Below are 15,456 nucleotides of genomic sequence, written 5' to 3' on the forward strand. Positions count from 1 at the left end.
ATTTTAGAAAGATTTAAAAACCGAGTTATCGTCTATTATCGGCGATAAGATTATCGCCGAAAGATTTAACAAAAAACGATAACGATAGATTTCAATTAACTCAAATTTCATTTTTTTTTTTTTTTTGCAATTGAGGTATCAAACGAAGTGAAATTCTGTATGTATTTTTGCTTTCCTAATTTTTTTTTTTTTTTTTTGCAAAATACTGTTTTTTTGGATAAAACACGCAAGTTTTCATAATTCGCAAATTTTCATAAAATAATGTATTTTTTGCGAAAATACTCATGTAATTTGCAATATGCAATATAAAATTTGCAATACCAAATGAAGCAATTTTTTTCAAACGGAGCAAAATTTTTCATGTACCTATTTTCACTTTATTTTTTTGTAAATACTCAAATTTTGACAAAATAGCATATTTTTAAAATACCGTTTTTATAACATATTTTGAGAATTTTTGAAAATTCGAGTATTTGAAAAAAGGTATTTTGTTAAAATTTGAGTACCTATTTTACAAAAAAAAAACTCTAATAAAGTGAAAATGCATACAAAATCTCGCTTCGTTTGATACCAATATTGATAATTATGAAAAAAAAGGAATTTATTTTTTTGTATTTAATCTTTAAAACTGACTAATATAGGTAGTCAGTTTTAAAAAAGTAAATACAAAAAAATATATATATTCTTAAAAATTTAACATGATTTGGTTGTATCAAGTAAATTTTAAAAACAAGTTAAAAATGAGTTATATTCCTTTATCGTTGCAAATATTATCCCGATAGAATCATCTAAATAACGAAAACGATAGATTATCGTTATCATTATCGACACTCGATAATTTTATCGTTAACAACCTTGTGTCAAATAAACTCAAGACATCTTTTTTTACTGTACCGTCATCAGGGGTGACATTGGGTCTGGGGGATGAGATTTTTTTTCGACATCAGGAAAGTTGTTCGGCATGCCTACCCTAGCAACTTTGTCGAAACCAGGGTTGGAATAATCGCAAAAAAAATCGGAAAAAAATCATTTCCGCGAAAGAGAGAAAAGACGAACCACGTAAAAGAAAGTCGCTCCCAAACTTCTCGAAAAAAACAATGAATCAGTAGATTTTTTTTGAGAATTTCGTTGATAGCATCACTTAAAATTATTTAACTTGATTGGTTTACACACATTCCCAATCTACAAAAAGTGACAGGTCATTTTTAATCGTGTGGCGTTACACCTGCAAGTGTAGTAGGTAGTGAAATAGACGTTTCGCCGAAAAATCAAGATGATATTTTTTTAGATTTCTTCTAACGATCTCTCGTGCGCGAGAGAGGAGAGCCATTTTCCCTTTCGATTTTTTCTCTTGATGAGCGTCAACAGTTTTTTTTTTTGATGATTCTTCCATCGCTGGTCGAAACCATACACTTTTCTCACTGAAAATTTTAATATTTTTAAATAAAAAATATCTCAAGTTTAAAATATGACAAAGGTCGAAAAACATAAAGTCGATGGGCAAAAAGTCAAAAGTGAACAAAAGGTCGAATGGAAAAAGGCCAAAAATGCCTTTTTTATTGAACACAATCTTTCAGTTTAACGAGTTTTTCACATATAAATATTTAATTTTCATGAAAATATATTGAAATTCAGATATTCATTCATAAAACTTTTCCAATAAGGCCATTGCAAATATTTTTTGAAGTTTATGTCCCTCGCCTTTGATCAAAGTCGAGGGGAGGCAAAAAAAAGTTTAAAAATTGAATTTACGAGCCATGGTTTCAACATTTGAATGAAAAAAGTGTTTTAAATTGCATTATACACCTGTTTTACAATCATTGGTTTCCAAAATATCTAAATAGGGGCAGGGGGGGCAGAATGGACCAGGGGGGCAGAATGGGCCACCCTTGGTTTTGGGCTTTAGAATGGATTTAGACCAATTGTAAGGCAAGGGTCTTATTAAGGACGTCAAAAAACATCCCCATACCGAAAACGACGTTTGAATTCATTGTATTTTTCAAATTATGTGCAAAAATGTAAATTTATTGACAAAACTACGCAAATGTTGTTTATTTCGAGGTTTTTAAATAAGCTTTCTGAAAATTTGGATTGTTTGAAAAAGTTTGCTCAATGCTTATAACGTTACTAGATGTTACTACCAAGGTATACAAACAACAACGGAACCTTAACATCATTTAGAGACTTGGTGGTGGAAGTGTTAAATTAAAATCCACTTGGGGGCAGAACGGACCACCCTTATCCTGCCTTATAAAAACAATCAAAAGTTATGAAATTTCGATTAAATGGATTATTTCACTCCTGTTAGCTTCACAAATCACTGTTAATGCAACAATAGTTGATTTTTCAGTTGTTTTGACTTTTATTTGTAAAAATAGTGTCTTATTTCAACATATTAACACTATTTTCAAAAATGTTTGTTTTGGCAAGTGACTATTTTTATAAAAGTGGTCAAACTTCATGGAAACTATGTTAGAAAGGTACCTTAAGTCATTTCTTATCTCCCTTCAACATTGTATTAGACGAAATGGCTTGTTTTCTAAGGTGGCCCATTCTGCCCCACAGGGTGGTCTATTCTGCCCCGCACCCTGGAAAAGTAGTCGAAAAAACATTTTTCTTTAAGTGGCTCAAAAATAGTTACAAGCTAAAAATTTTCATCAACCAAGTATACAACATTGAAGGGAACATCCCAAAGCATAAGCCTACTACATTGAATTCATAAATTTTTATGTTTTTCTATGGTTTTTGGCGCATTTTACTTAGGCGGACCATTCTGCCCCCTCCCCCTATTGACGAAAATTCAATTTTTTGCGATTTTTTTTTTTTGATTATCAATGCAGAAAAATGCAATTTAGATTGTTTTCAGTTGATTTAACTTCTATTTATATTAAAATTTTGAAGTTTTTCGAAAAAAATATTTTTTTTGCCCCCTGATTTTTAGGACAAATTTTGAAGGGGGGGGGGACATAAACTTTGAAAAGTGTTTGCAACGGCCTAACTTCTTATGTTTCAATAAACTAGGATATTATCAAACTTTCATTTTTTTTGCATATTTCATCATAAAATGCGTATAGTGCCCAAGGGGTGTACAAACTTTTTTTTACATACTGTAGGGTAGAGTAGTCATCAATGAGACACGGGGAACAATGATAAAATGGCTCTCACAAGTCGTAGTTTCAACCAATCAGGCTCATATTTGGGGGAAAGGTGTGTCTACTGGGATACACGTCTGCCATATAAGTGGCTTTGGTTATGGACGCTCCCTTGAAAAGTAATTCATAAATGTTTGATTCTGGGGTGTAAAAGTAAATCATGGACAAAAAATACATTTTCGCTCGTAGGCTGCCATTTACACAAAAACTAATATTTCTTCAAATGTTCTTTCATTAGATTTGGCCAAAATTTAGAATAACCCAGAATCCAGGACTGCCTCATTGTTCCCCACTCATTTCAGCCCATGGGTAACAATGAGACACTTTGATTTTTCTTCAATAAACTTTTCAAAATCGATGGAAATCTTTCAAAACATGAATTAAAAGTGATTTTTGACATATTTATAGAGTTTAAACTTCATTTAACCAAAAAAACTAAGTTATTTGGTATTATTATATGGATTTTACAAAATTTAAATACTTTTTAGTGTAACTTTTGTTATTAAAAGTTTCATGTTGGCAAAATAGCTCTAAAATGTTCAAGGCAAGTCACCTGCAATGGAACAATACAAAAACATGATGTTTTGCTAGAAAAATGTTGATTTTCGTAGAGTGTCTCATTGTTCCCCAGCTGTCTCATTGTTCCTGCCAAGTGCGTCTACAATGAGACAGTTGAATAACTCTGGCTGTAGATGTCGGATCGATCTCATTTTTTGGTCAATGATAGAACACATTAAAAGAAAGATAATACAACTAAAAGCTCATTAAGACATGCTGATGAAAAAATTAGAAAAAATCGTTGAAAGTTGAAAACCAAAAGTGTCTCATTGATGACTACCCTACCCTATATTTGTATGTCCCAATCCTTTTTTCCAGACCCAATGTCACCCTGGCTGACGTTTTGATAATAATTGCATTTTTGTTTACATTTTTGTATACAAGGGCAATCTTTTAATGGATTTGAAAAAAAGATACTTACACCATGTCCTGCAGCCGCTTCTTGATGGTCGACAAATCCATCGGGTTCTTGATGACCTTGCGGTACGTCGGGAACTGCTTGGTGTTTACGGGCAGGAGAAACGGCCAGGAATCCTCGTGGACCTGTAACAAGAAACAAATTAAATTTTCAATCTTCTTGGAACTAGACTCGAGATAATCTCACCTCCATCTCCTCCAGCACCGCCTTGCAAGGCGCCAGCTCCTTCATGAGCTTCTTGGTGGCCTTCTTCTCCTTCTTCGCCTGCTCGCGCGCCTCATCGCGATCCTTTTTGTCCTTTTTGTGCGAGGACGACGAAGACGACGACGAGGACGTCAACGCCGGAGCCGGCACCGGCTGTTGCTCTTCCGAGGACGACGATTCCTGGTGTTGTGGCTGCTGTGGCTTCTCGGAGTTGTGCTGCTCGTCGTACGAGGTCGATCCGGATGGTGAATAACCACCCGAGGTGGGCGTTGAGGGCACGGCGGCACCGTGTTGCTCTTGAGGTTGGTGATCTGCCGTCGTCGAATCGTCGTTGCTACCGAGCGAGGAGGCATTCAAGCTGCTCGCTGTGTTGTCCATGCTGGTGTTGACGGCGGCGGCCGCGCCGCTGTCGGGTTGAGATTGCGAGGAGGGTGGTTGAGATTCTGGAACGTAATCCGGGTAATACTGTTGCTGCTGCTGCTGCTGAGATTGATAGTACTGCTGGTAGTGCTGCTGCTGGGCGTCGAAGGTGGTGGCCGTCGAGGGTGGCGGCGGCAGTTGGAAGCTGTTGAGTACGCTCGATACGGGCGTTCCCTCGAGATTCGCGTACTGCGGAAATGCAATTGCTGGCGGTGTTGGCGTTGGCATCGTCATCTGGCTGAAATCTGCTGGGTTCGTCGCGGTCGATGCCGTCGTCGCCGCTGTCGACAACGGCTCTTCATGGGTCGTCGTCGTCGTCGTCGTGGATGCTACTGAATGTGCTGGACTGTATTAATGGGTTTTCAGTGTTTTAATGAGAGAATTCGTTCTTGCTTGCTTGGGTTTGGGAAATGGGTTGAGGCTCATTTCAAACGTGTTCAATAGCTACCTTAACGGCGTCGTTCCAAGGGTGGCGGCGGTGCCCGTCGTCGTCTGTAGGCCGGCAACTCCGCCGCACGGGTTGGTGGCCGACGTAGGGGACGTCATCGGACAGGGCGCCGTGGCTGACGTCTGCTGGGGGATTTCCTCGTGGGACGAGTTGAGCGACTGGTTGGCCGACTGATTGCTCAGGCTGGACTGGTTGAGCGACGTGTTGTGATTGGACGACTTCTCCTTGGGCTTCCGCTGGGGCTTCTTCTTCGGGGGAGCCTTCCCGATGCAGTTGGTGCAGTACCACTTGCCGCGAGGATACTAGAAGAGAGAAGAAACCGGTCAGATCACATCAACTCGAGAAGCCACCTCGCTCCTCAACTCACCTTCAACATCGGCGGAATATAGCAGTCCTGATGGTAGGCCCGGGGGCACAACTCACAGTAGACCATCTTTCCGAGCGGCGGTGGCCGCAACCCTCCGCACACGATGCACTTCCGGTCGCCGGTGGCCTTATTTTTGCACTCGAAGCAATACCTATACGAAAAAATCAAACCAGTTACAACCCCGGTCTTCAACGAATCTCCCATCCAACTCACCAATCCCCGTCCGGAATCTTGTCCATCCGCGGCTTGAAGCAGTACGTGTGGTAGCCGCGGTCACACCCGTCGCACAGCAGCAGCTTGTCCTCCTGCTCGCCCGACTGGCAGAACTGGCAGTTCTGCAATAAAAGTTTTTTGGATGACGAAAGGCTCGTTCGCGGCGTGAGCCGGTTCTTCCGCAGCTGCAGCAGCAGGTGCGTTTTGGCCGCCAGAAGGGCGCCCCGGGCGGCATTGGAAGAGGAAGCGGAGGGACTGGAGGGACTTTTGGGCGTGGACAGAGGAGAGGAGGAGGCGGAAGCGGTGGTGCCATTTTCCTTCTTCTTCTTCTTGGCATTTTTAGACGGCGTCGATGGGGTCAACCCATTGGACACGTCGGCTTGGGACTAGGCGATGGCAACAACACCAAGCGATTAGTTTGTGTGTGTTAGGTGTGTTCAAAAATGCGGCAATTATAGCAGATGAGTAGTTAGTCGAGCGAGCGCGCGCGCGAGAACCAAAAATTTCAAAATCCGAACGCGAAATGAAGAGAAAACAGAAAAGAAAACGAAAGGAGAAAAATGAATTAACTTATGGAAGTGGTGAGTTGAGGTTAAGATTTTAGATCAGGGAGAACTAATAATGAAACTATTTGAAGAAGATAAAAGCATGCATTAAACAAAATTGCTGTTGTAATAAGAACTTGTATCAAAAATTGCAATTAAAAAATGTGAGCTTTCTAAAAAAATATGAAAGTCGCTAGATTCCTTTCTTATATCGAACTGATTTTAGGATTTTAGCCTTGGAAATAAGAAAAAATAAATTCAAAATGTTTGTATTTTTCTCTAATTTTGCATAAGACAAGGCACATATCTCGTTAATCATTATAAATGTCTTTATTTGACAAATTCGTCAATTCTTCTCTAAGCCACATATTTGTGAACAGCACAAACTAGTTTTATACAGTAAATCCACAATAACGCAATAACTTTTTAAGAGGGCAGGGTTGGTGACAAATACTAGAATTATCACAAAATACCATTGTTTTATGAAAATACTCATCTTTATGTGACTTACAATACGAGTATCATAAAACGAGAAATTGTGTTTAATTTCCATAGCTTAATAATATTGTCCTATCCCTCGGTTTTTCCGCATAATGTCATTTGACGTTAGTGCGATCAAATGTAACCAATACCAACACATGTAAGAAAGGTATAAATAAAGAAGCGAACATGTATCGCGCTCTCTTTCCTTTTTGGACAACAAGCTGAACACATCTCTTTATTCCAAATCCGACGTCTACGCAGATACAGTACATTTTAAATATTAGGCTGAATATATTTTTTAAATCCATCTAATTTTTAATTCTAAAAATTTCATTTTTTTTTAAATGAGAACAAAACAATGTGAAATTTGGAAATAAAGACCAAACAGCAAATTTAAAAAAATATTCAAAAAGGGACCATCCATAAACCACGTGGACACTTTTTTGGTAATCTTTTACCATCCCCCCCCCCTTCGTGGACAATTGTCCATACAAAAAAAACTTTTTTGTATGGATCGTGGACAATCGCCATAACCCCCCCCCCCCCCTAAAGTGTCCACGTGGTTTATGGATGGTCCCAAATTAAAAAAAGCGCAAAAACAGTGAATTAATAAAATCAATCAAAAAAAATCACGTCGTTAGTTCTTTATTGTAAATTATTAATTATTGTAAATTATAAAAGATTGAGAATTTTCAAAAAATGCGGAATTTTGTAAAAAATTTAGTTTTTTACAAAAAAAAAATAATAAGTTAAAAAATGCATATAAAATTTCAATTCGTTTGATACCCATATTGCAAATTTCAACTTTTTTAGTATTTTCGAATATTGCAAAATATATTTTTTTACTATTTCCGAAAGAACCGTATTTTGTGAAAATCGTAGTTTTTTACAAAAAAAAAAGTAATAAAGTGAAAATGAATACAAAATATCAATTCGTTTGATACCCATAATGGAAATTTTTAAAATTTTAGTTTTTTTTTTAAAAATACAGTATTTTGCAGAAATTTTTTGTTTACAAAAACAACTCTAATGAAGTGAAAAAGCATACAAAATTTGGCTTCGTTTGACACCCATATTTGCAAGTAATGAAAATTTGAGTTCTTTCGAAGATATACGGTATTTTGTGAAAAAAAGTATTTTCCGAAAAAAATATAACAATGTGAAAATGCATAACAAGTTTCGCTTCGTTTGATACCCATATTGTAGCTTTTGAAAGTTTGAGAGTTTTCAAAAAATACGGTATTTTGTGAAAATTCTAGTTTTTTACAAAAAAAATATTATGGTAAAAATGCATATAAAATTTCAATTCGTTTGATATTCATATAGCAAATTTGATTTTTTTTTTGTATTGTCGAATATTGCAAATTACAACTTTTTCAGTATTTTCGAACAAAACCGTATTTTGTGAAAATCGTTGTTTTTTACAGAAAAAAATGTAATAAGGGGAAAATGCATACAAAATTTAAATTCGTTTCTATAGTACAAACTTTAAAAATTTTGGTATTTTCGAAAAAATACGGTATTTTGTGATTTTTTTATATTTTTTACAAAACACAACTCTAATAAAGGAAAAATGCATATCAAATTTTCCTTCATTTGATACCCAAATAATGAAAACTTGAGTAATTTCGAAAAATACAGTTTGTTGTGAAAATGTTAGTTTTTACAAAAAAAAAATATATTTTCGAAAAATACGATATTTTGTGGTAATTTTAGCTTTAGAAAAAAACTCTAATAAAGTGAAAATACATACAAAATATCACTTCTTTTGATATTGATAGCTTAAATGCATAACAAATTTGTTTGACGTGTAATTCGGTAGTGATATTGATTTTTTGAATAAAATACTTGAATTGTCACAGTTTGTTTTTAAATATACTTGAATTTTCATAATTATAAATATACAACGTAACAAAATTTGATGTGAACTTTTGTGTTATTTTATTTATTTTTTTTTTTTTGTAAAAATAAGATGTTATTATTACAGAATTCAAAATTTACCAATTTTGTAATTATTCAAATCTTCAATAAGCAAAACTTGGCGTGGATCTTCAAAATATTTTTTTTCGTAAAACACATAAATTTTCACAAAATATAGTTAAAGAAAACTTTTAGTAAGTTATTTGAAATTCGCTCCCGTAAAATTACGGTTATTAATAATCGTGGTTCGACAATAAAAGATAACTTTACTCGATTATTTGTTTTTTTTTTAAATGAACAAGTACTTGAAAAATGTTTTCAAGTAAAGCATTAAAATATCTACATTTAATGTTATTATTCCCGCAAAACGCGAGAAATTTATCAGGAAAAAATAAAATAAATAAGTTCAAACAGTTGTAAATCTTCACAAATTAAAAAAAAAACAATAATTTCCATTTCAATAGTATAAAATTGAGTTATTATTTTCTTTTCAGACCAACAAGGCAACTTTTTTTTGCAGAGCGAGGTGGGCCAGCTAGGATCAAGTCAGTCCAAGTCCGATTGGAATTTCAAACATTTTAGGGTTTTTCATAAGCCGATAACATAAACAAGAAAAACTGAAAACCAAACCAAATAAAGCGATTTATTCTGTAATTTTCATTTTTTTTGTTTAATTTTTTAATCTGATACTTCATATATATTTTCATTTATCATAAATAAAACGGTCAATGTTAGTATTTTTTTTAGAAAATCAAACAAACCAAAGAAAACAAAAAGCAACAAACTAATGAGTTAGTTGAAAGAAGTACTAATTGCGCATCTGCCGATTTGAAAAAGAAGGAAAATTGCACACTTTCTACGCTTTGAGAAACGGGAGAAATTGGATATCGAACTAATTCTACTAGTATTGACTTTGGGAAACGTGGATAATTTGGGATCACACAGGCACTCTTCACACAACTTTTTTTTTTGTTCCACACAACTTACCGCCTTCATGATGCTCTTGTCCCAGGCGACGCACGACTCGAGCACGTACAGTGCCATCGACAGCTGGGCGGTAGTGACCGATCGTTCCACGGCGTCGCGCCAGGACATGAGACCTACGCGGGATAAAAAAAAAACTATGTTAGGTTATTGTTCAACAAAATGAAATTGGTTTACAAACCTTTCGGAATGTTTTCATCCTCGGAGCTGTTTGAGCAGTTGGACGAGTTCATCGTCGCGTGGTGGTGCGCTTCCTGCTGGGCAATCACTGCCATCTGGGCCTCGGTCGTGCTGGAAGAAAAGCGAAAGTTAGTTGCATTCGGGTTCAACACTGCGGTCTGTGCTCAACTCTCGGGTCACTACTTTACTCACTTGATGCCGAGCGGTGGCTTGAGGTAGCGCCGTTCGATGGCGGATTCGAGGCCGGCGATGCGCTCGCGCAGCATTTCGATGCTGACGTCCTCGACGATGCCGTTGTCGCTGTCGCCGTCCCGCTGCGGCACCTGCCAGCCCTTCATCTGCATCGACGCCGAAGCGACCTTGTCCTCCATGGCTTCGATCTGATCGAGCAGAGCGATCTCGACGCGCCGAGCGATGGCCGGGTTCCACGCGTTCCACGCCTCCGACTCGGTCCAGTTGGTGATGGGGGCGCGGGGGTGGGCCACCGGGAAGGGCGTTGACAGGTTGACGCTTTCCTGGAGGGACTCGAGCAGACTTTGGCGGAGAGATCGCTCGCGGACTCCTCGAGGGTTTAGAGACTTGATCAGTTCGTTCAGCTCTTCGATGTCGTTGATTTTCCACCAGCCGTGGCGGAGGTCCTTGGGGACGTGTTTGACTTCGGGTTTCGCTAGGGTTCCACGCGCTTTTACCTCTTCAAGCTGGCGCTCCTCTTCGGGGGTCATCTGCAGCGGTTGGAACTGGTCGCACTGGACGTACGCGGTCAGGTTGCTGAGCGTTAGCGTCATGTACGCGGGCAGGGAGAACGTTCCGTACTCTTCGGCTTCGCCTTCCTGCTTGACATCGGGTTTAACGTCCAGCTGACTTTCATCGATCGATTCCCGCTTCGGGATCAACGTTGGCTTCGTGTCCGACTCCGCCGTTGGTTCCAGCTTGATCTTCTTAGCGATCACATCGGCCATTTCTTCCTCGTCGAGGCCGGAAAGCGACAGGATCGATTCATTTTTAAAGTGAATCTCAACCATCTTTTCCAGCGGCACGCTGAAGAACTGAATGTTGTTGCCGATGTCCCATCGGTTGCCCTGGATCTGGCAAATCTCCCGACAGGTAATGTTCGTATACACTTGGCGGGCGACGGACGACGGCGTGGTGCCCTTGATCGACGGCAGCGGACACTCGGTACTAGCGAGTGGAAGTTCCTTGTCCACGATTGAGAACCACCGGTCCATGGGTTGGTCCGAGTTGAGTTCCTTCTTGATACGCTCCTCGGATTTGATCTCGCCGAGTTCCATCTCCTCGTCAGCGCCAATTTCGCCGTTCTCCAGCTTTGGCTTAATATCACAGTTGCTGCCGGCGTCGCCGACGCCTCCACCGCCACCGTTTGTCGTCAGTCCCGCTGGCTGTTCGGTTTCGCGCAACGGCTGATCGCCACTCTCGGTGTCGTCGTCCGGAATGGTGATCGTGGGGGTTTCTTCCTGCACCAGCTGGACGTCGTTGTCTTCCTGCGGCCCTCGGCTGCTGTTCAAGTTGACGCCGCCAATTTGATTGTTCACCTCGACAATCTTCGTCTCGTCGTGGTTGTTGCCCTTTTGTACTAGAATCGCCGTCGGGATCGAGTCTTCGATGTCCATCAGGTGATCGTCTTCGCGCTTCTTCTTCGCTGCTCCCAGCATGATCGGCGGTGGGACTGGAGGTTCCTGGACCATCGGTACCGGTGGTGGAATCACGGGCTTTGGAGGTTCCTCGATTACCGGTGGTGCGACTGGAGTGACCGGAGCCGGTGCGTGCTCCGCCTCGGACTGCGAATCCGTTCGAGTTTCCTCGCAGTTGCTGAAACTGGTCCGTGAGTTGTCCTCATCCTGCACGTCCTGCGATTCGCTGTCGTTCGTGCACTCCTGGTTGAAGAAGTCGTGCTTCTTTTTACTCCGACCACTTCGCTTCCGCTTTCGCTCTTCAAGCCCACCGATGTGGTGCGACGGGAACTCATTCGCGTCTTTGTTCTCCTTGTTCTTGTCCCGGTCGCGCTTCACAATGTCCGCTATCGTGGGGATGAACCGCGGAATACCCTCAGCTTCGTCCGCCGCATCTGCAACGGCTTCGGCCGCGGCAGCTGCAGCCGCTTCTTCAGCCGCAGCAGCTTCTGCCTTGGCCGCTTCCTGACTAGCATGAGCCTCCTCGAGGGCACACTCGTATTTGCACACATCCGGTTGGGCCGACTCCATCGCCTCGACGTACACTCCGCCACACTTGGGCAGACACCAGTACCGGCGCCAGTAGCGATCCTGGCCGAAGCACTTGACCCGGAGTTGGTTCAACGCGTACTCCAGCTGACTCTTGTTCTGGAACGACGTCTCCAGGATCTTGTCGTACTTCCGCTGGGCCTCCTCGGCCGTCAGATGCGCGTCCTCGTCCTCCTCCAGTTGCGTTCCCTCGCTTTCCAGGTCGCTGTTGTCGTCGTCGTTGCGCTCACTCGGCGCATGCTCGTGGTGCATCGTCATCGACTTGGAGAACGAATGGTCAACGTCGCCACCGGGTGCGTGCTCACCCATCTCGGAGAAGCTCAACTCTTTGGACTTTGACTCCTCGAGTTGGTGTGGCGTTGGTGGGGCTTTGATGGGACTGTCCTCCATCGGGGTGATTGTACCGTTGTTGAGCGGTGGAAGAGATTCTTGGCTAGGATTCAGCACCGTTTCGTCTTTGTGGTTCTGCTCGACCTCGGCCGGAACTGGCGCAGAATCGGTCGTCGGTGGTGCCGTTGCGTCCAGAACTTCACCCTCGCCTCCTTCAGTCTTTTCCTCCCCTGTTTGCTGCGGTTGCGTCTGAGCCGCCTGATTGTCTTCTCCAGTCGGTGGAGCGATGACGATTCCTTCCGCCGCGGCTGCAGCCGCTGCCGCTTCCTCTGCCCGCTTCGCCTCCTCGGCAGCCTTCATCTGCAGGGACTTTTCCAGCGCAGCAGCTTGAGCCTTCTCGTACTGCTCCAGCCGTTGCTTCCTCGCAACCAACATCTTGTACTTCCTGATTTTGTTATCCAGCAGGTAGCGCTCCTTCTTCAGCTGGGCCTGCGTCTCCAGACTTCCCTCGATCTGCTTGCAAACCGCCTTGTTCAGCAGCAAATCGTTGCACAACATGGCCAGGATCTGCACCTTCGTCGTCGGGTTCAGCGCCACAAACGGTTTGTCTTTGAGCAGCTCCGACAGCTTGTACCGCAGGTTCTCCGAAAGCAGCTCGTAAAACTGCCTGTTCTTGTCGCTGGCCGTCTTGATGTCCTCCTCGGTGGGCAGGTGATGCCGCTCGCGCTCGCGCTCCAAGCTGATTCCACTCTGCTGCTTGACCTCGCCGTGAGCCACCGCATACAGGTATATCCGCAGGATCTCCGACACGTTCGAGTGGGTAATGTCCGCCTGGCGCAGGGTTTGGCCGAGCAGCGTCGTGTGCCGACCCGGGTTCGGAATGCCCGGATCTTCGATGGCACAGACGAGCAGGTGCGTCATCACGGAAAGCAGCTCTTCCTCGGCTTCGATTGCGTTTTCGCAGGTGAGAGCTGAGTGGAGCGACTGGAGCGTTGGAAGGGCTTCCATGTCTGCGGGGGGTGAAACGAAGTTTCAGTTAAGAGATTGTGACTCATTCAGCTTGAGGTGAAACTTACCGGTGGACTCGCTAAAGCCGAGCGTCTCGCCAAAGTTGTGCAAGAACTCAAAAACCATCAGCAGGTCGGCGAAGCCGGTGCCAGTCAGCTTGAGCCCCGGGATTCGCGGCAGGTTGGGCAGCACCGGTTGGTCACCGATTTCCGTGTCCTCTTGGGGTTTTCTGAAATTGAAATGGTCAAGAAACTTCCTTAACACAAAAAGCATTGAATCTTACCTCAGTTCCTGAAGAATGCTGGTGTCCCGCTTGCGCATCGTCAGCTTCTTCTCGCGCTGAATCAGCTTGTCCAGGATGACCTAGAAGATCGAATCAGTTAGTATCGTTGGACTATTTTTTACGGTTATCTCAATCGTACCTGATGCTTCTTCTTTTCCTTCTCCTCAAACTTTCGACGAAGTTCGAGCTGCTTGATCAACGTCATGTGCTGGCGTCGTCGTTCTCGCTCCTTTTTTTAAATAGATGAAACGAATTATTTAGAATTTGTTTTCCAAAACTATGTTTGTTACTTCTACAAATCAAAATTAGTCACTTATGAAACCTACTACTTTACGAACACTAGCAAAAACATGAATATTCCAAACTAATAAAAAAAAGGTCAAAATAACTTAAGGCTGAAAATTTTAAAATACAAAAAAAAATAAATGAAAAAGGTCCACAAGACAAAAGGTTGGTCCTTTAAATAAGAGAATAGGTAAACAAACAAACGGTCCAAAGGACTTAATGTCAAAATAGACAATAGGTCAGAAGGACGAAGGGTCCAAGGGACAAAATCCAAAGAACTTAAGGTCAAAATGAATTAACGGTTCAAAGAACAAGTGGTTCAGAATGTCAAAATGCTCAAAAGGTCAAAAGGTCAAACTAGACAAAAGCATCAGAGCAGATGAAAGGTCTAAATGGATAATAGATTCAAAGGAAAATATGTCGAAACGACACTAGGTCCAAAGGAAAATAGGTCCAAAAGACAGTAGTCCCAAAGGACAATAGGATTAATGGAAAAAAGGTCCAAAGGACAATAGGTCCAAAGGACAGTAGGTCCAAAGGACAATAGTTCCAAAGAACAATAGGTCCAAATGACAATAGGTCCAAAGGACAATAGTTCCAAAGAACAATAGGTTCAAAGGAATAATAGGACAAAGGACAATAGGTCCAAAGAAAAATAGGTCCAAAGGACAATAGGTCCAAAGGACAATAGTTCCAAAGAACAATAGTTCCAAAGAACAATAGGTCTAAAGAACAATAGGTCCAAAAAACAATAGGTCCAAAAGACAATAGGTACAAAGGACAGTAGGTCAAAAGGACAGTAGGTCCAAAGGACAATAGGTCCAAAGAACAATAGGTCCCAAAAACATCCAAAGAACAATAGGTCCAAAGGACAATAGGTCCAAAGGATAATAGGTCCAAAGGAAAATAGGTCTAAAGGAAAACATACCCAAAGTACAATAGTTCCAAAAGACAAAGGGTCAACAGTGACAAAAGACGTCAAAGTGAAAAATGAACCAAAGCACAAAAAAACCATAGGAAAATAGGTGTAAAAAAGACAAACGATCCAAAGGTCAAAAGGTCAAAATGACAACAGGTCCAAAGGACAATAGGTCAAAATGACAAAAGGTCCATAGCACATACAGTATGTAAAAAAAGTATTTACACCCCTTGGGCACTATGCACATTTTGTGATGAAACATGTAAAAAATTTAAAGTTTGACAGGAACCTAGTACTACGTTTTGTTCAGAAACTCATGCCAAACATTTTGCTACAAAAAGCTCATGAAAAGATGATTTCTATAAAAAGTTATATAACAAATACTATTACGAAAATAAAAAAGGTGCAAAAAAAGTTTGTACGCCTTTCGAAAAATTAACATAAATAATGTTATTTGTTGACAAATCACCATAAATCCAGTCTCCCAACTCCAAATAGGCAT

The 15,456-nt window shown here is 41.3% G+C and overlaps 1 protein-coding gene across 10 annotated transcripts in view; it reads right to left on the minus strand.

Annotated features, from left to right (window-relative positions):
• LOC120427862 (uncharacterized) overlaps nucleotides 1-15,456 on the minus strand; it is a 131,272-nt gene that overhangs the window by 4,113 nt on the left and 111,703 nt on the right. For 8 of the 10 annotated variants that reach the window (XM_052707609.1, XM_052707610.1, XM_052707614.1 and 5 more), the window contains 11 exons: nucleotides 13,890-13,979; nucleotides 13,751-13,830; nucleotides 13,536-13,696; nucleotides 10,085-13,469; nucleotides 9,894-10,003; nucleotides 9,716-9,828; nucleotides 5,781-5,902; nucleotides 5,568-5,718; nucleotides 5,201-5,502; nucleotides 4,315-5,098; nucleotides 4,132-4,253 (listed from right to left, as the gene is read on the minus strand). In XM_052707609.1, the coding sequence (XP_052563569.1) occupies nucleotides 4,132-4,253; nucleotides 4,315-5,098; nucleotides 5,201-5,502; nucleotides 5,568-5,718; nucleotides 5,781-5,902; nucleotides 9,716-9,828; nucleotides 9,894-10,003; nucleotides 10,085-13,469; nucleotides 13,536-13,696; nucleotides 13,751-13,830; nucleotides 13,890-13,979 (5,420 nt within the window). Of the gene's footprint in view, nucleotides 1-4,131; nucleotides 4,254-4,314; nucleotides 5,099-5,200; nucleotides 5,503-5,567; nucleotides 5,719-5,780; nucleotides 5,903-9,715; nucleotides 9,829-9,893; nucleotides 10,004-10,084; nucleotides 13,470-13,535; nucleotides 13,697-13,750; nucleotides 13,831-13,889; nucleotides 13,980-15,456 lie in introns of those variants that run through there. The other 2 variants (XM_052707617.1, XM_052707616.1) reach the window with 2 other exon arrangements.

The sequence above is a fragment of the Culex pipiens genome, chromosome 2 (genome assembly GCF_016801865.2).
Source record: "Culex pipiens pallens isolate TS chromosome 2, TS_CPP_V2, whole genome shotgun sequence".
Lineage (NCBI taxonomy): Eukaryota > Metazoa > Arthropoda > Insecta > Diptera > Culicidae > Culex > Culex pipiens.